The following is a 22,975-nucleotide window of genomic DNA, read 5'->3' on the forward strand; positions in this document are numbered from 1 at the left end:
TACTTTTTAAATACTCACAATTGTTTTACATATGTCTTCAAGATCTGAATCAACCTCTTCTTCAGGTTTTAGTTTGCGAGCCTTTTTCCACAACACAGCACGATCAGGAATTTCTCCAGGCTCCAAATTTCCATTCTTTTGCTGATGAAAATGAACACATGATTAAAGTACTGACATAGGTAAAATGAAGCAATCCAATTACAATGTGTAGTTGTTCTTACTTCTTCTTCTATTAATCCAATATAACCCTTCCTCGACGTGCGGTGATGGTATTTTCTATTTTTCACTCGTAAACTTTGTTTTGCACTAAGTGCCTGCAACAAAAATTACAAACAATATTTGCATATTATGGAAATATTACCTGCCAGAAATGGAAAAATTAACAAAACTTGTAGAAATGGAAAGATGTAATATTACCTGCCAGTCCCTAGTGGTCCTCTCAGCAACAAATTTTTTCCAAGCCTCTTTACCAATAAAAGCATACTGCTTTGGAGGCTTTCTTAACTTTTTCTTATTTCCAACATTCGGCTTCACGTAATCCTTAGTTAAATTCGCTTTAAATTGTCTCCACTTTGCGGATGCAGACTTTAGCACCGCATTCTTGAGTTCCTTGGGAATTTTGAATGTGTCCTGCAATCAACATTATTCCGATCAAAAGCATATCCAGCAGCTTATATAATTTAAAAACATAAGAATTCAAGAATTTAGAAACCTGAATATCAAGCCATAATTTGTCTTTTAATTCAGCATCTACACTTGGCCAGTTCGGATGGTTGATGGGAATCATCGTCCTAGCAAGCATCCCGGTATAGGACTGTAGTACGTGCCTATTCTCCCCGATGGGAACTCCAAGTGAATTGCATGTGACCTTAGTTTTCTTTCCCTGTGCCTTCTTCACTACCACTTTGTACATAGCGGAAACACCTCGGGCACTGCCATACCTTTTTTTTGCAGATTCCGTACTTGTAACTGTTGCTGCTGTTTGTTCTGACATTTCAGGTTGAGGTTCACTTGATGCCTTTGCATTTTCCATTTCTGCAACACCTTTATCTAATTCTTCATCTCCCTGATTGGAATCAGGTCCTTCTCGGAATTGTACTTTGGATTTCTGCTTTTTAGGTGTCATTTTTCTTCTTCAATCTGAAAAACAAGACCATAAAATCATTAACCATGGCATATTAATCAAATAGTAATGCACATGTATTTATACAAGAATATTAAAACAGATGCATGATAGTAATATATTAAATTGAATAGCAAATGTGCAGTAATAGTTAAATCAAAACCGATACGAGAATTAAATAGCAGATGCATGACTAAAAGTCTAAAACATCATTACACATATCAAAAACAGATACAAGAATTAAATAACGGGGAAAGACAATGTGTTTTGGACACAAATAAAAAACAGATACGAGAATTAAACACATATCAATGTTTAACCCAAGTTCCCTCAATATTATTCCTAATACTATGCTGAACATCATCAGGTACATCACACGTAGGAATTTCTGAGCAGAATGGGGGATTTTCCATGATTGTAAGACCAAAAACAAAGGACACTAGCTAGCTAATTCAATATACAAAACCACTCCAATCAGTTTATGATAAGCAACTACAAACATACAAATACATATAAACATACAAATACATATAAACATACTATCTCATTTTCCAAAAACCACAACTACAAACTATCTCATTTTCCAAAAACACACACTGAAATACATATATACATACACATACAACCACAAGGATACCCAAACTCAAGTAATAAATAAGAAATTACCTCCTCCAACTCGAAGAGAGCTTGAATAGACTTGAACAGAGCTTGAACAGACTCCGAGCTCGAACTCCCTACAAACTCGAACTGAAGTACGAGCACCCACTAAACCCACAAACTCCACACTCGAACTGAACTCTGAGATCTGTTGAAAAAACGAATTAAAGAAGCAAATGAGTATTGTAATCGAACAAACATCAGTTTATTAGGTACAAATCAACCTTTATCGCACAAATTTAAGGATGAAATCGGCCGAATTGGAACCTAGGGTTCGCTCGCTGAGAAAGGGGGAAGAACGGGGAGAGAGAATGTATTTTGTACAAATGATTTAATTTAGGTAGTTTTATTAGTTTTATGTCTTTTTCCTTTTAATTTTATGTTTAAAGACAGGTGTTGATGTCTTGTTCAGACAACACATCAACTAAGCAGCGGGGTTTTAAAGGCGGGGTTTTTTTGTTTGTGAAAAATTTGGCTAAGTGGGGAATAGAAGCGGGGAAGCGCGGCCAATTTTTTAAAAACATGTTTTAGACATCGGTTCTACACTAAGATGATGTCTAGTTTTTTAATAGACATCGGTTTTTAAAATTTCGATGTAAAAAAGGGTTTTAACATCGGTGGTTTTTTTAACCGATGTCTAATCTGTGATGTCTGATCCTGTTTTTCTAGTAGTGATCACTGCAACAAAATATTAGTTACGACGGAACAATGTCGCTGGACTTTATTTGTTTACATTTTTTTAATAGTAGTTAATTTTTAAACTTGCGACGGAAAACATACGACAGTCTACTTCGCGAGAGAAAATCATTTTATTTTATTTTTTAGCGCCAGAATTTTAATACTAAACTACTATAGGGCCGTTTGGGCTAGCTTAAAAAAAGTGATTTTTTACTTACAGTAAAGAAGTGGATTAAAAGTGAGAAGCAAATAAGTCAATAAAATGTTTGGAAAAGAAGTAGAAGCTGTGAGAGAGAAGTTAGCATTCTCAGCTTCTTAAAAGTGCTTCTGCTTATTTACATAAACGGGTAAAAAAAAAAAAGCAAAAGCCAGAAGCAGCTTCTACTTCTCGAAACAAACAGGGCCAATATATATGAAGGAAACTGATCTCTATTGTTTTCAGCTTGCTCATCCATGGTAAGTAATCCGTCGAAAAAGTTAGTTTGTTGTCGTGGTGTCTTATCATGAGAGAAAATGGTAATATCGCAAAATATTTGCAACTGAAAGATAAATTATAATTCTAGAAACCATTTTGGTAACGATGCACGAAGTTATTTTCACTCACTTAGAATTAATGATAAATATTTGCAACTGAAAGATAAATTATAGTTCTAGAAACCATTTAGGTAACGATGCGCGGAGTTATTTTCACTCACTTAGAATTAATGATAAATATTTGCAACTGAAAGATACATTATAGTTCTAGAAAAGGATCCACGGAATTATTTTCACTCACTTAGAATTAATCCTAAGTTATTGTGAGTTTTTGAATATGGATTATCTCAAATTTTATTAAAACACATATCGATTCATATAGACAAATTTGCCTACCTAATATTATAATATTTATGGCGAAGTTGTATGAACAATTGTGTAGATAATTATACTTTACAAAGCATACTTCTGCTAGCTGAATTTTGATTAAAAAATCGAAAGGGATAGGTCTGGGTCTCTCCAAGTCTTTGAGGACTCATTCCAAGTCTTCTGATGAGGACAAAATATATCGCTGGTAGTCTTTCAGTCCTTCCTAGAGTATTTTATGCTCTGCACTGCATTTGTGTTGATAATTTGCGCAATGTTGATGAGGATTGCTCCAAGTCTTGGCGGACTCTTTCCAAATCTTCCGAGGACCTATCGGTTCAATTTAGCCCATTAAAAATTTTATTATCTCAAAGCTATCTGCAAAATAATATATAAGGTAAAAATGAATATATACCATTGTTTTGTGATTAAGTTGTATAGGCAATATGCATTGCAAAATCAGCAACAGGATATATGAATACTAATTAATTACCTGATATCAGTATGAACAAATACTTTCTATGTAGTTGTAATATTAGTCTTCTTTAAAAGTTATCATGAGGGAAGGTATATATTGTGATGCGGGAGAAATATTGTCACTGAAAATAATTATAATTCTAAAATTTCCATTATACACTTTTTTTAGTGTTTGTACGTGGTAAGTACTTCAGACGACATTTCTCGCGTATGCCTCCGATTAAGAATTTGATGTTCAGCCTAGTCCTAAACTAAAATTATTATAAATGTGTACTTCAAAATTATATATATTGCTGGTAGTCTTTCAGTTCTTCCTGGTGTATGCAATTGTTTCATTCAATACCAATTATTTTATACTATGCACTCTGATATCATGTTGAGAACAATCCATCAAAAACTTTAAACCTTAATTAAGGTGTTAGAGGAAAATACCAATTAGATCTTATGCTATATTTCAATACTTCCAACACTCTGCGATGCAAAGCAGGGACTCTTGAGTATTTTCATATGTGTATTAGTTTTGAAGATAAAAGTTGTATAGAGAATTGTGTTGATAATTTGCGCAATTGCGCAATGATAACTGGGATAGGTCATCTTCTCTCCCAAGTCTTGGATGGAATCTTTCCAAGTCTTCTGAGAACCCATCAGCTCAGATTAGTCCATACAATGTCAAGGGTCCTATGATATGGTCTACTAACAGCCCAGTGTCGGTAATAAATCCAATTGCATATAACCTATTCAAAATCAATCCCCTATAAACAATCATCTCTAAAAACTATTCACATAAAATAAAATTTTAAAAATATAAAATATCTAGTTGTTTTCAATATATAATTTTCCACAGTAGATAACAAAATATCTTTATCAAATTGTTATTTATGGGTTCAATATTTAAGCTATAATTCCAATAACACGGCAAGCATGCAGCGTATAAATAGAAGTGTGCAGTATGTTATCAGATTCATAACCCAGTTGATCAGGAGAAACATGGCATACTCTGCAAAGCCTTCTCACCTTCTTCTCTTTGTTTTCTTTCTCTCATCACTTGAATCCATTCTTGCAACAACACGAGAAGGAGAAGCTCTTGTGAAATGGAAGAATAGCCTAGCCCCTTCTTCTTTTCTCGATTCTTGGTCCCTCACCAATCTCGAAAATCTTTGTAACTGGACTGGCATTACTTGTAACTCTGCAGGTTCAGTCTCTGAGATTAATCTCTGTGAGAAACAACTTAATGGAATGCTGTCCGAGTTTGGTTTCACTTCATTTCCAAATCTCAACTATCTCACACTCGCAGACAACTTCTTCTCCGGTCCAATACCACCAGCCATTGAGAATTTAACACAGCTTCAATATCTTGATTTGAGAAATAATTATCTAGATGGTCCCATTCCGTTCCAGGTTAGCCATCTTCAGAGCTTGCTCATATTAAACCTGTCACAGAATGCATTGCAAGCTACAAATTGGTCCAATTTCTCTCCCATGCCTTTTTTGCGCATCCTCAACCTCAGTAGCAATCATCTTGTATCGAAATTCCCAGAATTTATATCCAATTCTCATAGCTTGGCTATCCTTGACCTTTCACATAACAACTTTACAGGTGATCTTGTGCGTGAATTTACCAATCTACAAAATCTTGAAACCCTCTGGCTTTATTGTAATTCTTTTGAGGGGCCATTTCCGCCGGATATATTCAGGCTCTCCAAATTAAAACGTCTCTCCCTGTCAAGTAACAAATTTTCAGGTTCAGTTCCCAATGACATAAGGTTGCTTTGTGATCTTGAATCCTTAAACTTAAGCAACAATTCTTTTGAAGGACCGCTTCCACCAAATTTATTCAAGCTTTCGAAATTAAAGAGTCTTTTTCTTTGGAGTAATAAGTTTTCAGGTTCTATTTCCAATGATATAGGTTTGCTTTCTGAGCTTGAATTTCTCAATCTTTACGATAATTTTTTTGAGGGGCCGCTTCCATGCATCAAATATATTCAAGCTCTCCAAATTAAGGGTTCTTTACCTTAACGGTAATAAACTTCTAGGTTCTCTTTCCAATGATATAGGTTTGCTTTCTGAGCTTGAAACCCTCAATCTTCGCTCTAATTTTTTTGAGGCTCCGTTTCCGTCAAATATATTCAAGCTTTCCAAATTAACAATTCTTGACCTCGCATACAATAGAAATTTATTTGAAGGAAGTTTTCCTATTGGACTGGGACTCTTGACTAACCTCAGCTACTTAGATCTAACTTCCACTAATCTCAGTGGCTCATCTGCCATTGGAAACCTCAAGCTACTACTATATCTTGGTCTCAGTTATAATCAATTGACTGGACCGCTTTCAAACATTGTTTCTAATCTAACAAATCTTATATTTCTTGGTGTGGATCATAATAGTCTTAGTGGAAATATTCCGAGTGACTGGTGGAAAGCCTCTGTATCCTTACTTTACATTGATCTTGGATATAATTATTTGTCTGGGAACATTCCTAAGGAATATAAAGATCATCCAACTTTGGAATACATCGATTTAAGTGGGAACCATTTTACAGGTATTTTTTTCTCTATATATCTTTTCCTTTTGTCACATGTAACTAAGCTAGTAATCTGATTATTGCAGTTTTACCTAAGTTTTAACAATCTTGACAGGTGAGCTTCCAACAACAATTTGCAATGCTACCTCCCTTTCGGTTCTTGCTTTGTCAAATAATGGATTAAGTGGTGCACTTCCAAACTGTATTGCGAATCTTGCTGATGGATTGCTTTACATTAATCTTGCTAATAATCAGTTTCGAGGAGCAATACCAACTACTTCATCCAAAAGTTGTCAGCTGACCTATCTCAACATGGATAATAATGAGTTTGAAGGATTGCTGCCCCCATCTTTGGCGAACTGTAAGCACTTGAAGATTCTTGATATTGGCAATAATAAAATAGGTGGTACATTTCCTTCATGGCTTTATGCACTTGGAGAGCTAGAAGTCCTTGTCTTGCGATCAAATAAACTCTATGGTCCAATAAGTGGGAGGAGCATAGAAAATCCCTTCCCCAAGTTGCGGATTTTGGATCTGTCCAACAATCAATTCTCAGGCCATTTGCCAATTCAATACTTCAAGAATATGAAATCAACTGATAAATTGTATCGCTATCAGAATGCCACAACATTAACGGGTTTCCAATATGATGCATCAGTCCCATTAACTGTGAAGGGAACAGAGTATGAAGTGAAAAATATCCTTCATATTTACACAGCCATTGATCTGTCCTGCAACAAGTTTCAAGGAGAAATTCCTGACGTTATTGGAGAGCTTAGATGGCTTGCATTGCTGAACTTATCTCATAATAGTCTAACAGGACCTATCCCATCATTGCTGAGAAATATGAAAGAACTCCAATCTTTAGATTTGTCGTCAAATCAACTGACAGGGGCTATTCCACCTCAGTTAACTGCACTGACATTTCTAGAGGTCTTCAACCTCTCGGGAAACCATCTTAGTGGAGAGATTCCTCAGAAAGGACAGTTCAGCACATTTAACAATGATTCTTATCTAGGAAACTCCGCGTTATGTGGATCACCATTGACGAAGAAATGTGCAAACACAGCATCACCTCCACAAGAAGTCGGAAATGTTGATGAAGATGATGCGGGTGATGAATTGACATGGGAAGCAATCTTGATGGGATATGGATGTGGACTGATATGTGGATTGTCATCTGCTTACATTGTTCTCAAACTAGGAAAGCCTTGGTGGTTTGTGAGATATATCGAAGTGCTGCAACTGAAGTTGATGAAAAGATATGCATGAAGAATGGTACTGGCCCATCAAGACCAACTTGAAAGTTGTTGGACATTTCTGAACCAGTAGTGTACTATTCTCTTTGTGGCTGCATAAGTTTTTGGTATTGTGTAATATTCTGTTTGGTCTTGAATTTCAGGGGTATTAATATAAACCTTGGTATTGTGTAATATTCTGTTTGATCAATGTTTATATCAATAATTTTATGCTCCTCACTGCATCATGCAGCTCTCATATTATCTTCATATGTGTATTATTTGGATATCAAAGTTGCAGGGACATATGGATATGTGTTAACAGGGACTGCTCGGTCTTGGACGGACTCTTTCCAAGTCCTCTGGGGTCCTATCGGTTCAAATTAGTCTATTATCTGCATACTAATTTGTCCAACTCGGGCTTGAATAGTAAAGATAAAGAGTGCGAGTTGAGTTTCTCAAAGTATGAGTACAATATCGTTTTTGAATGATAGTTAGGGGTGCGATATGCAATTACCTCAAAAATATATGATCATTAGTATATTATATTAGTATCCACACACTTATATCTCAAAATCTATCCTCCAAAATTATCATCTCTATAGGCTAGCCACATAAAATAAAAATTTAAAGATATTAGATTTTTAGTTATTTTCATTATATAATTTTTCCACGCAAAATAACAAAATATCTTTATCAACTTATTATTTATGAGTTAAATATTCAAGTTATATAATTCGGACATGCTGGGTATAAATTGAAGTGTAACGCCTAATTTCCGGGGTCTGGGAGTAGTTGGCGGGGTATGAGAGAGCAGGCTATTTAGAAGTCTTGGTCATGAAAACTTCCAAGCTAAACTTCGACAACGGAATCTTCTGAGGCTACTATTCTAAAGCACGCATAATCATTGTATCCATTTTCCGACAAAAAGTCTATTTAAGCAAATGAAATACAAACAACTGAGTGGAATGCTGACCGAAAGTCTTTTTGACTAAGCTTATGATTTATTAGTACATGATTAATATGATAAGCTAAGCTGAGAGCATAAGATATCGTGTGTATAATTTTGTGTTTATTAATGACTTATAAATTATTAAAAATATAATAAGAAAAATAAAAATGATTTATAACTAATTTATGTTTTATGAGTAATTTTTATTAGAAAAAAGTTTTAAAAAATTATTTCACTGGAAAAAAAACCTCCAACTAACTTTTGGCTCTAAGTCAGTTTTTGATTTATTTATGACTTTATGTCGGATTCTGATTTTTACACAAAAATCTGGTTTTAAACCTCTGAGTTTGGTTTCACTTCATATACAAACCTCAACAATTTCACCATCAAACACAATGACTTCTCCAATCTCCGGTCCAGTACCACCAGCCATTGAGAATTTGGCACAACTTCAATTCCATACCAGGTTAGTCGTCTTCGGAGATTACACGTCTTAGACCTGTCAAATACAAATTTCAATCTCCAAACTGGTCCGATTTATCTTCTATGCTTTTTGTTGAGTCCGGCTCATCTAAAGCCTTAAGATGTTAGAGGAAGCACCCAATGAATCTTATATATGCTATATTTTAACAATTCTGAGCACACTCAACCTTGGTATTAATAATATTGTGTCGAAAATTCCAGAATTTATATCTAATTCTCATAGCCTAACTTTCCTTGACCTTTCCATATAACAAATTTACAGTTAATCCTGTGCTTAAATCAGTATTTGCAACCAAAATTATGCAATTATAGTGCAGGTAGTCTTCCAGTTTACGCTCTACACTCCAGGATAAGCTCGCATATAATTGACAGCTATAATCCTTCCAACACTTTGTGATGCAAAGCAGAGGGATAGGTTGGCTTAAAAATATATAAGGTCACTTATGCATCGCTCTTCACACACTTAGACCCTGTTTGTGTGGGCTTTAAGTCCCGGCTCAAGCTATTTCGACTTAATCACTTCCGAGACCAATACCAACAAGTTAAGATATCTAAATATGTATGACAATCAGTTAGAAGGACTATTGCCGGGCAACAACCTTCTCAAAGAGTTGCCAGTTAAGATATCTAAACATGTATGACAATCAGTTAGAACTTTAGAAGGACTATTGCCCCCATCTTTGTCAAACTGTAAGCACTTAAAAATTCTTGACATCGGGAACAATAAAATGGGTGGTACATTCCCTTCATGGCTATTTAATCTCGGAGAGCTAGAAGTCCTAGTCTTGCGATCAAATAGACTGTACGGTCCTGTAAGTGGAAGGAGCACATCACATCCATTCCCCAAGTTGCGGATTCTAGATCTCTCCAACAAACAATTCGCGGGCTATTTGCCAATTCTAAACTTTAAGAATATGAAACCAGCTGCTGATGATAACGCGTATAGTTATAAAAATAAGTCACAAGGACTAATTAATTACATCTATGAAGCATCTATCTCCTTAAATGTGAAAGGAACAGAGTATGAAGTGAAGAACATTCTTCATATTTACACAGCCATTGATCTATCGTGCAACAAATTTCACGGAGAAGTTCCAAAGAGAGCTTAAATGGCTTGCATTGCTCAATCTATCTCATAATAGTCTTGCCGGACATATGTTCTGAATTATTATTATGCTTTCATCAATATTTTCAAACATTTCTCAATATGTATTTTCAAAGAATTCTCAAGCCCTGGAACATTTGGACCGGTTCTTTGGAAGCCAAGATACCCAGGTTATCATGGCCATGCACAAAAATGAATAAATTATTCCAAGTCTTCCATGACTCATTCCAAGTCTTCGGAGGAGACCCTGAGCACAAAGATGCTCAGGGTCTCCCCAAGCCTTCCAGGACTCATTCCAAGTCTTCGGAGCACGGTCTCGCCTCGCCCTTTCAAAGATGTGATAGTAGCTCGAGAGTGATATAAATTATTTTCCCGACACTAAAAATAAATAATCAGATCAAATTAATCAATAATGTATTAAGGATGAAATCCAAATTAATCCTAAATTTTGATAATATATAAAAATTATAATTATAAATTATATACCAAATCAGAATTGAATTAATTCCTTGGCACTAAAATTGATAAAGAAAGTATAATAATTTAAATTTAATTGATGAAAAGTCAAAGTCTTCTAATAAATCCATAAAGAATATGATAATCAAAATAATGAAAATTATAATTGAAAAATCAAAATCATTAGTGTATTGGAATAGTGTTCACACACTTGTATATCAAAATTTGTGGTCCAAAAACTATAGCACAATATCCTAAATACACCACATTAAATATTAGTTCAAAAATATTTAGTAAATAATTGTTTTCATTCATCATTTTGTTATTTAAAAAACTAATAATTTGGGTTGATGTTAACCTATATTTTAATATATAATTATATTATTTTCGTCTTATTTATTTAACTAGAAACAATATTTTTATCATACATCAATTATATTAAAAGATATAATTTTATTAAAAAAATTGAATTATTATTTATGAATTCCAGCATGAAGCGTATAAATAGAAGTGTGCAGTTGATCAGATTTATAACCCAGTTGATCAGGAGAAACATGGCATACTCTGCAAAGACTTCTCACCTTCTTCTCTTTGTTTTCTTTCTCTCATCACTTGAATCCATTCTTTCAACAAGACGAGAGGGAGAAGCTCTTGTGAAGTGGAAGAATAGCCTAGCCCCTTCTTCTTTTCTCGACTCTTGGTCACTCACCAATCTCGAAAATCTTTGTAACTGGACTGGCATTACTTGTAACTCTGCAGGTTCAGTCTCTGAGATTAACCTTTGTGAGAAACAACTTGATGGAATGCTGTCCGAGTTTGGTTTCACTTCATTTCCAAATCTAAACAGTCTCACCCTCGCAGACAACTTCTTCTCGGGTCCAATACCACCAGCCATTCAGAACTTAACAAGGCTTCAATACCTTGATTTAAGCTTGAATTATCTCAATGGTACCATGCCTTTCTTGCGCATCCTCAACCTCAGTAGCAATCCTCTTGCGTCGAAATTCCCAGATTTTATATCCAGTTCTCAAAGCCTGACTCACCTTGACCTTTCATATAACATGTTTACCGGTGATCTAGCATGTGAACCATTATTTGCCAACCTGCATAATCTTGAAGTCCTCAGTCTCGTTGAAAATTCTTTTGAGGGGCCATTTCCACCGGATATATTCAGGCTTTCCAAATTAAAACATCTTAGCCTGTCAGTTAACAAACTTTCAGGTTCAATTCCCAATGACATAAGGTTGCTTTGTGATCTTGAATACCTATATTTAGCCAACAATTCCTTTGAAGGACCACTTCCACCAAATATATTCAAGCTTTCAAAATTAAAACATCTTGTTCTTTGGGGTAATAAGTTTTCAGGTTCTGTTTCCAATGATATAGGTTTGCTTTCGGCGCTTGAAGCCCTCGATCTTTATTCTAATTTTTTTGAGGGGCCGCTTCCACCAAATATATTCAAGCTCTCAAAACTAAGGATTCTTTCCCTTGGGAACAATAACTTTTCAGGTTCTGTCTCTAATAATATAGGTTTGCTTCCTGAGCTTGAAACCCTATGTCTTGACTCTAATTTGTTTGAGGGGCCGCTTCCCCCACATATATTCACGCTCTCTAAATTAAGATATCTAGACCTCTCAAACAATAGAAATTTATTTGAAAGAAGTATTCCTATTGGATTGGGACTCTTGACTAACCTCAGGTACTTAGATCTATATTCCAGTAATCTCAGCGGCTATATTCCATCTGACATTGGAAACCTGAAGCTACTAGTAGGTCTTAATCTCGGTTCTAATAAATTGACTGGACCAGTTTCAAAGATCGTTTCTAATCTCACAAATCTTATATTTCTTAGTGTAAGAAATAATAGTCTTAGTGGAAATATTCAGAGTGACTTGTGGAACTTCCCTAAGGAATATAACAATCATCCAACTTTGGAATACATCGATTTAAGTGGGAACCATTTTACAGGTATCTTTTCTCTATATATCTTTTCCTTTTCTCATATGTAACTAAGCTAGTAATCTGATTATTGCAGTTTTACCAAAGTTTCAACAATCTTGACAGGTGAGCTTCCAACAACAATTTGCAATGTCACTTCCCTTTCGGTTCTTGATTTGTCAAATAATGGATTAAGTGGTGCACTTCCAAACTGTTTCGGGAATCTTGCTGATGGATTGCTTTACCTTAATCTTGCTAATAATCAGTTTCGAGGAACAATACCAACTACTTTCTCCAGGAGTTGTCGGCTGAAATATCTAAACATGGATAATAATGAGTTTGAAGGATTGATGCCCCCATCTTTGGCGAACTGTAAGAACTTGAGAATTCTTGATATTGGCAACAATAAAATAGGTGGTACATTTCCGTCATGGCTTTATGCACTTGGAGAGCTAGAAGTCCTTGTCTTGCGATCAAATAAACTCTATGGTACAATAAGTGGAAGGAGCATAGAAGATCCCTTCCCCAAGTTGCGGATTGTGGATCTGTCCAACAATCAATTCACAGGCCATTTGCCAATTCAATACTTTAAGAATATGAAATCAACTGATAATTTGTATCGTTATCAGAATGACACAGGAGATTTTATTTTCCATTATGAAGCATCTGTCTCATTAACTGTGAAGGGAACAGAGTATGAAGTGAAAAATATCCTTCATATTTACACAGCCATTGATCTGTCGTGCAACAAATTTCAGGGAGAAATTCCAAAGGTTACTGGAGAGCTTAGATGGCTTGCATTGCTCAACTTATCTCATAATAGTCTTACTGGACCTCTCCCATCACTGCTTGGAAATATGGAAGCACTCCAATCTTTAGATTTGTCTTCAAATCAACTGACAGGGGCTATTCCACCTCAGTTAACCGCATTGACATTTCTAGAAGTCTTAAACCTCTCGAGAAACCATCTTAGTGGAGAGATTCCTGAGAAAGGACAGTTCAGCACATTCAACAATGACTCTTATCTAGAAAACTCTGCGTTATGTGGATCACCCTTGACGAAGAAATGTGTAAACACTGCATCACCCCCACAGGAAGTCGGAAATGGTGATGAAGATGATGCTGGTGATGAGTTGACATGGGAAGCAATCGTGATGGGATATGGATGTGGACTGATATGTGGATTGTCATCTGCATACATTGTTCTCAAACTAGGAAGGCCTTGGTGGTTTGTGAGATATGTCGAAGTACTGCAACTGAAGTTGATGAAAAGATATGCATGAAGAAAGGTACTGGTCGATCAAGACAAACTTGAAAGTTGTTGTCCTGGTAGACATTTCTGAACCAGTAGTGTACTAGCTGCATAAGTATTTGGTATTATGTAATAATCCATTTGGTCGGGACTCATAATGATTTCTCTTGCTTCAGGGGTATTAATATTAACCTTGCTATCTTGATCTGTGTTAATGCAAATGAAAAAGAATGGAAAAACAAAAAAATTGCATCAAACCTGTTGTACCAAGATCCATTAATCTGCTTTCATCTCTTACGCAACAATTTAACAGCACTTTCACACTGTTTGAATGATTATCATAAATTCGAGTTTTCCTCGCCAGCACCAAATCCAAATATACAATCCCACACATTCCAGTCTCAGCTTCAGCTCCCAGGCTAGCATTGATTTAGCCAAGCACGACAGTGGCCGCTTGTGTGCCTAACAATGACAGTTGGGGATTTGATGGAACGTGCCTTGGTCCTGCCTTCAAATGTCTAACAATAACAGTTGGATATGTCGACAAAAAAATTGTTCCTCACACTGAGGAATAACTCTGACAGTTCTTTTCATTGTGCCTTGGTCCAGTAAGTGGAAGGAGCACATCACATCCATTCCCCAAGTTGCGGATTCTAGATCTCTCCAACAACCAATTCACGGGCTATTTGCCAATTCAATACTTTAAGAATATATGAAACCAGCTGCTGATAAAGCGTATAGTTATCAAAATAAGTCACAAGGACTAATTAATTACATATATGAAGCCTCTATCTCCTTAAATGTGAAAGGAACAGAGTATGAAGTGAAAAACATCTCTTTATATTATAGCTCCTGATGCGTGATTTGTACAGTTACCACACTGCTTAATTCTTCACCTCAAAGTTCCACCTTATTACAAAAATGCCACCGCTCTATTAAGCGGCACCCACGTAAGCTCATTGCCACCACGTGCTATCTTCCTGCTGTCTTTTGTTTATTTTATTCACTAAACCGTACTTACCCGAAGCTTATGTAACAAGCTTACATTCTTTACATTTTACTCATTTCAAAATTTAAAACCCAGCCTCCACGGCTCCCTTACAAAAGTAACCGGTTTGAACGTAAAGTTTTCAAAACTAACCAGCCTACGTTCAACTTTTCAAAACTAACCAGCCTAAATCAAAAAAAGTCGGGCGACCCTTACCTGTTTTTTTCCCGAGCACCGGTCGCCCTCCTCAGGGGCGTCCCCCATTGGAGTTCATCAAGCACAGGTCGCCCTCCTCAGGGGCGTCCCCCCTTGAAGTTCTGTGACGTGGTCCGCCCAATCACGGGCGACCACGTGTGACACTACCCCCTTAAAACCCCCTCCCAGCCACACAAACACACAATTACACACACATTTGCACACACTCAGTTTGAAAACAACACTGCAGCAGCCACAGCAAGGAGCCGAAAGGGGAGATTTTGGTAAAGGAAGGAAGAAAAGTGGGAGAGGATCGCCCGAGCTAGCATCAAGGTCGCCCACCCTAGCAAAAAATTTGAAGGTACTACCTTATTCCTCCCCTAAATATTAGTATATAAAGCCTTGATTTGTAATTTATTACTTGATTAGTTTGTCTTGCATGTTACAAATATCGATTATGTTCATGATTATGGCTAATTTATAGACTAGTGTTATAATTACCGGCTTGAGATTAGTGTTATAATTACCGGATTGAGATTTGGTACATTATGATTTTTAAATTTGTTAAAAAATTTAAAGATTTATAATAGAAATTAAGGATAATTTATAGATTTGATATGTTGGAATTTAAGATTTTATGCTTTTTAGATTTTGTAGGTAGTAATTAAATTTAGTTGGAGAGAAAAAATATAATATAATATTCGAATTAAAAAGATATTGAGAATATAATATTCGAATTAAAAAATATTCGAATTAAAATATATTAAAATATAATATTCGAATTAAAAATATAATATAATATTCGAATTAAAATATAATATAATATATATTCGAATTAAAAAATATTCGAATTAAAATATATTAAAATATAATATTCAAATTAAAAATAAAATATAATATTCGAATTAAAATATAATATAAAATAATATTCGAGTTAAAATATATTCGAATTAAAATATATTAAAATATAATATTCGAATTAAAAAATAATATAAAATATATTGAGAATTAAAAAAATTAGAAAGCAAATAAAATATTCGGATAAAAAAGATATTAATAGCTAATATTAAAAAAAATCGATTTATATTAATATTATTAGCATAAAACAAAATTATATTAAAATTCGATTTATAATAATAAAAATTCGAAAAAAAGCAAAATAATCGAATTAAAATAAAATTTTCGAACATATATTAATAAAAATCTTAATTATATTAATATATAATTCGAATATATGAAATTTCGAGAATTAGAATATTTATGAAATTAAGAGAATTAAAATAAATAGGAAATTCGAACAAAAATTAATTTAAGGTACGCTCTCGATTCTCTCTAAATTAATGTGTATATATATATAATGACTTGATTTGGATTATTGTTGTTTTATTAGCTTGAGTTGCATGTTATAAGATCGGTTAGTTTATTGATTGTGGCTTGAGATTTGTTATAATTGAAATTAAGGCTAATTTATAGATTTGATATGTTGGAATTAAGGCTAATTGAAATTAAGGCTAATTTATAGATTTGATATGTTGGAATTTAAGATTTTGTGCATGTTAGATTTTGTAGGTAGTAATTTAATTTAGTTAGAAACAAAAGCTTTGAATTCGAATTACAAATATTATGTTGGAATGAGATTTTGTATATATACAAAAGCTTTGAATTCGAATTATAAATATATTTGAAAATTGTTGGCACAGATGGATCCTGCAGCTTATCATCCCGGGCCGGTTAACGGCACTTTGTTGACATTGCAGGACACGCATAGGTCCACTTTTGTGTGGAACAGTAGTACGGTAATGACTTGATGGACTGTTGTTTATTAACGTTAATGTTTGCTTCACTATAAACTGCTGACAAGTTCCTGTATTTTAAATTGCAGGACATTCCTGATCTTAGAGTCAGGACGAACTTCGGTGAGTACTGGAATGTAGTTGACCAAACCAGGCCGCCTCAGACGATAATAGATGCTATTAATGATGCGGGCTTTGAGTGGGTGTTCAAGTTGGGTCAGGTCAAGCATGACAGGGGCTTGATCACTGCTTTTATCGAGAGGTGGCGTCCAGAGACGCACACTTTTCATCTACCTTTCGGGGAGGCCACCATTACACTGGAGGATGTCCATCACATTCTCGGGTTACGAACCACTGGCCGGCCATTTATTCTACATGGCTTCACCACCACACCTCGCGAGAGATTGGCCATGATACGCGATGTTCTTGGAGTGACTCCTAAGCCGGCTGATGTGAGGAAGAACGGCTTGAGGATCGGTTGGTTGATTGAAAAATTTGGCGACTGTGCCCGGTTGGACGAGGCAGCGGAGGATTTTGATGCACAGACTATCTTTCACATCAGGGCACACCTACTGTGTGTTATTGGATCGTTGTTTCCTGATAGCAGCGGGAACTATGTGAATCTCAACCTCCTTTGGATGCTACGTGACTTGCAGAGCGTGGATGGTTATAGCTGGGGGAGTGCTGTTCTTGCATACCTTTATAGGAAGATGTGCGATTCCACCCATAAAGTCACAAAAAACTTCGCTGGATACGCCACGTTAGTACAGGTACGCATTTACTATCATTTTATTTTTCAAGTTTTTCTTCATATATACACTACGCCATATATGATCTATCGCAATGGTATGAACGCGAGTGTTGCAAAATTATGTTGCAATAGAGACACTGATCCATATCTACCGCAACGATAACCATTCATGTCAATTATATGTTGCAATAGCAAACATTATGTGTTGCAGCTTGTAATATACTTGTAAAAGTGTTAGCTTAAAGTATTATAATATTATTTTAACATTAAATAATAATTTAAATTATTTTAACAATATTTTAAAGTGATATGCAAATTAAATAAATAAGATACGCGATGATATGCAAATTTTATTCATAATAATTAAAAAAATTAAAATAGGAATTTTAAAAGTAATTAATTTTTTTAAAAGCAATGAAAAGTAAAAATAATTAAATTCCCCTTGTTTTGATATCAGAACTGATATATAAGTTTCAAAAATAAAAATATAGATATACGAATTATAAGTAGTAATAAATACATATAATGAATTTTGTTCCTAAAATAATTACATGAATTTTATTTGTTAAAATAATAAAGTATAGGTGCAGACGTGCAGTACATTATTTGACTTTATTGAACTGGGCAAATATCGAGCTCAAAGCGGGTAAAAATTAGGCTTACAGCCGCCCAAATTTTCAGCCAAGTTTGAAATTTTCACACATACACTATACACGCTCGAGTCTCCTTGAATACCCTCAACACTCACTACACTCTCTCCCTCGCTCAACTCTCTCTCCCTTCTCTACTCTCTCTCTCTTGTTAATCTCTCTGAAGCTAATCTCTCTCTGGCCACCATTTTCACTCAATCTCGCCATCACTTTTAATTAACTTGGATTTGCATTTATAGTTGGAGCACAGTTGATTTGTGGGTCGAGGTTCCAATTCTTCAATTAGGGTTTTGGCTTTTCAATCAGGGTTTTGGTTCTTCATTAAACTTCAATTAGGGTTCAATTACTTACATATAATCTCTTAAACTTCATCTGATATCTCTTTCTCTTTGATTTCAGGTGTTCTTAGTTTGGGTTTGCACTCCAAGACTTTATTATAAGGTATTTTTGAATTTAGGGCTTCATGTTATGAGTTTATTTGCATTTAGTGTTCTTTGTTTTTATGTTTATTTGGTTTATTATCTTTATCTAGTTTATTTCCTTTGATTTTTTGTTTTTTTTTTCATTTGTTTTGTGAAATTGCAATACTCTGTTTTTGTGTTAATTTTTTTGTTGCTTAAAAGTGTTCAACAACAATATTCTTCTTAATTATAAAAGATCTATCACGAGGAAGAGGTCCCTGTTTTGTATAATATCTTGTATGTCTTTTCTTTTCTGTATATTATTAAGCTACCTTGGGGCATCCTTTTTCTAGACCAGATTTCGTGCGCAATCTTTAGTAAAGAGCAAATATTCCGATTCTTTTGCATTTGTCTCAATGTCAGTGCTTTGCATATATGGATATATTTTACATGAAAATGGTGCTTTTGTTGTTGGCCTGCTTAATGTTCAAGACATGTAGTCAACTCAGTTTAGTGTGACAATAAGACTTTCTCATTTCATTATGATTCTCACATATTTTATGCTCGTCACAGTACAACACAGTTTTGTATTTGGTGTGAGTGAGCAGTAAAGAATTCTATGGAAGATGCTAGTGACTACCGGTGGTATATAACCAGGTAAAAATAATGCTCAGTTGATAATCCTTATAAGGGAGGCTCTTACTATTTCTTCCTCTTTAACATTGAGTTGTTTTAATGTACATACTAGCTGGTTGCTCAAGTGTTCTATCATTATAATGTATACATTGGATACAATATTTGTTCAATGAGGTATCTAACTAGCTTGCTGATGGCCGGGGACTATAGATTTATTCATTGCTAATTGGTTATATTCGTTGTACCTGTTATGCCTCAATCATAATGGCATAGTGACAATAAAAGGAAAACGAATTATAAATATTTCACATAGCATGCTCTAGTTATCTACAACTATTGTTTTGGACTTCTGGTTTGGCATTTATAATAAGTTGGCATATGTCTTTGAATTCATATAGTTTGTAGCATGACCTAATTGGCACAAGTCATCCTCTGCCATGTCTTATATCTTTAGTTAGTAAGAATTAATATTTCCCATGTTTCAGCCACTATACAAATATTGATCATGGACGAAGTTCTTACCCTGTTTAGTATTAATTTCATTATCTGCTGCAACTTTATTGTGTTATCTGTGCACTGCCCAACTAAGTACACATAATTTGAGTTTAAAATAAAGCATGCTTCTTTACTGGAGCTCAGCTTAGTAGTTGCATTGTATTGTTGCAGGAGAAGCTTAAGCCGTTAATGGATCAACTTAACAAAGTCAAAGACTTGACTGTTCCAGAATTTGGAAATTTCCGAACTTGAGAAGTGCGAGCAAATGCAAGAATATGTTTATATATAATAGTGTAGTGTAGTGGGATGTTTGGTTGGATTCGTTTAATACTTTGATTTGGTTGGATTTGTTAGGTAGTTTTGTTTGGTTGGATTTGTTATAAACTTTGATTTGTATGAAAGAATAGTTTAATGTTTCAGTGGATATAGTGAAATATTGCAAAGTTGTTAATTTAGTCTTGCATTAGCACATATATGTTGTAGTAGCTAATATATATATGTTTCAATTTATAACAAAAAATGTTGCAAACATGCAACTGAAAAACAGGTGTCCAAACATAGGACCCACATGTGTGACCCACGTGTGGGTCCCACTTTTTTTGAAATCAGGAGGTCTAACGTAACATAATATATTTGTTGCTATAGGGTAGTCAGATGTTGCAATATCACGTCTATTGTAACATAAAAAGCCGTGTTGCAGTAGGTTACCCAAATGTTGCAATAGAAGCCTAGGGCAACATGAAAAAATGCAACTTAAATTTTATGTTGCAATAGCCCTTTTTCGGGCTATGGCAACATATTTTGGGGTTATGGCATCATTTTTTTGATGTTGTCATAGGCCATATATGGCGTAGTGATATTTTGATGTGCACATATATGTATGTACCTTCACACTAGGTGTGGATATACGAGCGGTTCCCTACATTAGCTCCCCGACACACGGCCACACCCCTGATTATCTACCCACTTGCGCTAAGGTTTGTAATATGCTACTCTTCTCGTAATCGCAATAAGTTTGTATATCCTCCAGTTTGTGCACATGTACTAGTTCACACGTATAATATAAACATTTTGTTGTAGGTGGACAGGGCCGTTTACCCGTACTGAGGTGCCGCACGGTCAGCGTCGTATCACCCGGTACGAGCTGGATAACATGATTGAGGCAAATTTTCGGTGGAGGCCGTATGCAGATCTAGATGACGAGCATCAGCCTGAGTATGATTTGTACCTGCGTTGGACTGCTCCTACGCCTTTGTTGTACATGGCCTATGTCGAGTGGTGTTATACTGATAGGGTGACGAGGCAGTTCGGGTTCGTGCAGGACATACCCACATCCTCTCCACGTGCGAATCATAGTAACCTGCACACCATTGTCAACGAGGGGATTAACTGGGAGGGCGCCAGGGAGTCTTACACTCGTCTATGGGATAGGTCCCTCGAGCGAGCTCTTACATCTCCCCCACTCATGTTTGGCGAGGGTTGCACTGCGGCATACATGCCTTGGTTTCTTGCAGTGACACGTAGATACATTGTAAACCCCGTCTATTGGAGGACTGCAGAGGCTTTCCAGGGCACACAGGGTGCCACACAGGCACTGGTAAACTCCCTTGTAACTGTTCTTCTAACTTCTTTCCATTACTATGCTAGCTTATTTTCTATATGTTCTGTTATAACTATTCTTCATCTGATTATGTCTTCACATGGCTGTTAACAGGAGGATCAGCTTCTAGATATGGAGAGTGCCATTGACCCTGCTACCCTGGATCTTTCTCGGGCACAGAGGATTGTACAGGGGTTGTTAGGACGTTTTAGGGGTTCAAGCAACCCTAGCAGACACAGAGGACGGCCACCAGTTACACCAGTTGAGCCGGAGCCAGGCACGTACTACACTCACGTGGCCAGTGGTAGCTCAGACACGGGAGGTTGGTCACACCTGGTTGGCACTTCTTCTTCGCCGGTTGGGGATGTAGCGGGTACTTCTAGGGCGGATGGATGGGAGTCCTGGCCCGCGTCGACGGTCGGGCCATCTACATATGCAGGGGATGACTACGAGGGTGGTCCACGTGGCTTTACGGTCAGATTAGAGGATGACCACGACATGTCTGCTGAGGGTCAGTCGCAGGAGTCATACCAGTTCCAGGATGCAGATGCTTATCGTCCTGACATGTCTTTCCTGAGGGATCAGTACACCACACCTCCGCCACAGGTCCCGGTGCCGTCATTTGCTAGCCAGTCCTACATCTTCGGGGCACCCGCGTTTCCATTCGCACCGCCACCAGAGAGGTCCACTCCCACTCCTATACAGATGTCCACTTTTGCTTCGTACACTGGTCAGAGTAGTCCATGGGCGCCCCCCAGCACAGCAGTAGCAGGGCACTCCGAGGTCGAGGAGCAACCTGAGGATGAGCATCGACAGCAGCCACCTAGAGCTGCGAAGGGAAAGGGTCGAAGATGTCACACTGGAAGCCACATCTTCGGCCATAAGAAGAAGTAGGATTTCCCTCGTATGTAGTTTGTTTATGGTTATGTACCTGACCATGTACTCGTACGTTTTTATTTCTTGATCTGATTATGTACTCTTAGTCTAGTAGATTCGTTGTTACGTTATTATGCAGTTCATGTGCTTTTCTTCATTCTTATGTCATAATGTTTTATAATGATTCAAACATAACATAATAAACGACAGAACACTAAAACACATACACATGTTGATTTTTCTCGAAACCAGTCAAACTGACTTTATTTTGACTAAACTTTACATATATCAAATAACTGAAAAAAATAATATAAAATTTGAATTACTTGAACAACAAAAGTTGAGACATTACATATAAGATACAATACATATAGTAATGGGGGTGATCTTTTGGAGAAAATACCTAACTCAAAGGGATTTCTTCAAAGAATTTGAGATGGGTCAGAGCTTCAAGAATCTGTGTACTCTGCTTTTACAAGTACAAAGTGGGAAAAAGTGAGACATAAATAAAATGTAGTGAAGTATTTGAGATGGGAGAAAGTAAAACTAACTTAATTTCATATTAATATTGTGAAGATATTAGCATAGAATGATAAATATACATTTCTACTACCCATTTATAAAAGAAATATTATAAAATATAAAACTCTACGCTTTAAATTTAAATTGTTTTAAGTTGTTTTCTATTAAATTATTTTCCCCACAGGGGAAAATAATATTAAATTGTTTTAATATTATTGTTTTATTATTATTTGATTATTAAATTAACGAGTACATAATTTGTAAAGTTTAGTGCTAAGATATATATATTATTTAATTTTATTAATTATATTAATTTCACAAAACAATTAAAATTTGATTTTAAATAA

The 22,975-nt window shown here is 35.7% G+C and overlaps 4 protein-coding genes and 1 long non-coding RNA gene across 6 annotated transcripts; all 5 read left to right on the forward strand.

Moving 5' to 3' along the window:
- The first annotated feature begins 4,744 nt into the window (after window positions 1-4,744).
- LOC108212959 (receptor-like protein 9DC3) lies at window positions 4,745-7,771 on the forward strand. 2 transcript variants are annotated; one of them, XM_064090250.1, is made up of 3 exons: window positions 4,748-5,173; window positions 5,373-6,315; window positions 6,413-7,771. In XM_064090250.1, exon 3 carries the CDS (start codon window positions 6,610-6,612, stop codon window positions 7,567-7,569), a length of 960 nt encoding a protein of 319 aa, XP_063946320.1. In that variant the 5' UTR covers window positions 4,748-5,173; window positions 5,373-6,315; window positions 6,413-6,609; the 3' UTR covers window positions 7,570-7,771. The 2 variants fall into 2 exon arrangements, 1 of the variants encoding a protein (XP_063946320.1); XR_010290237.1 differs by having other exon boundaries at window positions 4,745-6,315.
- A 3,310-nt stretch (window positions 7,772-11,081) lies between these two features.
- Window positions 11,082-13,954, forward strand: LOC135151605 (receptor-like protein 47). Its single transcript, XM_064090252.1, has 2 exons — window positions 11,082-12,499; window positions 12,596-13,954. The coding sequence occupies exons 1-2, from the start codon at window positions 11,086-11,088 to the stop codon at window positions 13,750-13,752; spliced, it is 2,571 nt and encodes an 856-aa protein (XP_063946322.1). The 5' UTR covers window positions 11,082-11,085; the 3' UTR covers window positions 13,753-13,954.
- Window positions 13,955-14,853: 899 nt separating this feature from the next.
- On the forward strand, window positions 14,854-17,677 carry LOC108212960 (protein MAIN-LIKE 1-like). The gene is made up of 4 exons (XM_064090197.1): window positions 14,854-15,265; window positions 16,605-16,700; window positions 16,787-17,467; window positions 17,660-17,677. The coding sequence occupies exons 2-4, from the start codon at window positions 16,605-16,607 to the stop codon at window positions 17,675-17,677; spliced, it is 795 nt and encodes a 264-aa protein (XP_063946267.1). The 5' UTR covers window positions 14,854-15,265.
- Window positions 17,678-18,100: 423 nt separating this feature from the next.
- On the forward strand, window positions 18,101-20,085 carry LOC135151606 (uncharacterized). The gene is made up of 4 exons (XR_010290238.1): window positions 18,101-18,405; window positions 18,498-18,539; window positions 19,073-19,156; window positions 19,802-20,085. It is a non-coding gene; the product is annotated as an uncharacterized LOC135151606 (long non-coding RNA).
- Window positions 20,086-20,494: 409 nt separating this feature from the next.
- On the forward strand, window positions 20,495-22,247 carry LOC135151735 (uncharacterized). The gene is made up of 3 exons (XM_064090900.1): window positions 20,495-20,607; window positions 20,711-21,227; window positions 21,345-22,247. The coding sequence occupies exons 2-3, from the start codon at window positions 20,784-20,786 to the stop codon at window positions 22,122-22,124; spliced, it is 1,224 nt and encodes a 407-aa protein (XP_063946970.1). The 5' UTR covers window positions 20,495-20,607; window positions 20,711-20,783; the 3' UTR covers window positions 22,125-22,247.
- The last annotated feature ends 728 nt before the right edge of the window (window positions 22,248-22,975 follow it).

This window comes from Daucus carota, chromosome 3 (assembly GCF_001625215.2).
Source record: "Daucus carota subsp. sativus chromosome 3, DH1 v3.0, whole genome shotgun sequence".
NCBI classification, from domain to species: domain Eukaryota; kingdom Viridiplantae; phylum Streptophyta; class Magnoliopsida; order Apiales; family Apiaceae; genus Daucus; species Daucus carota.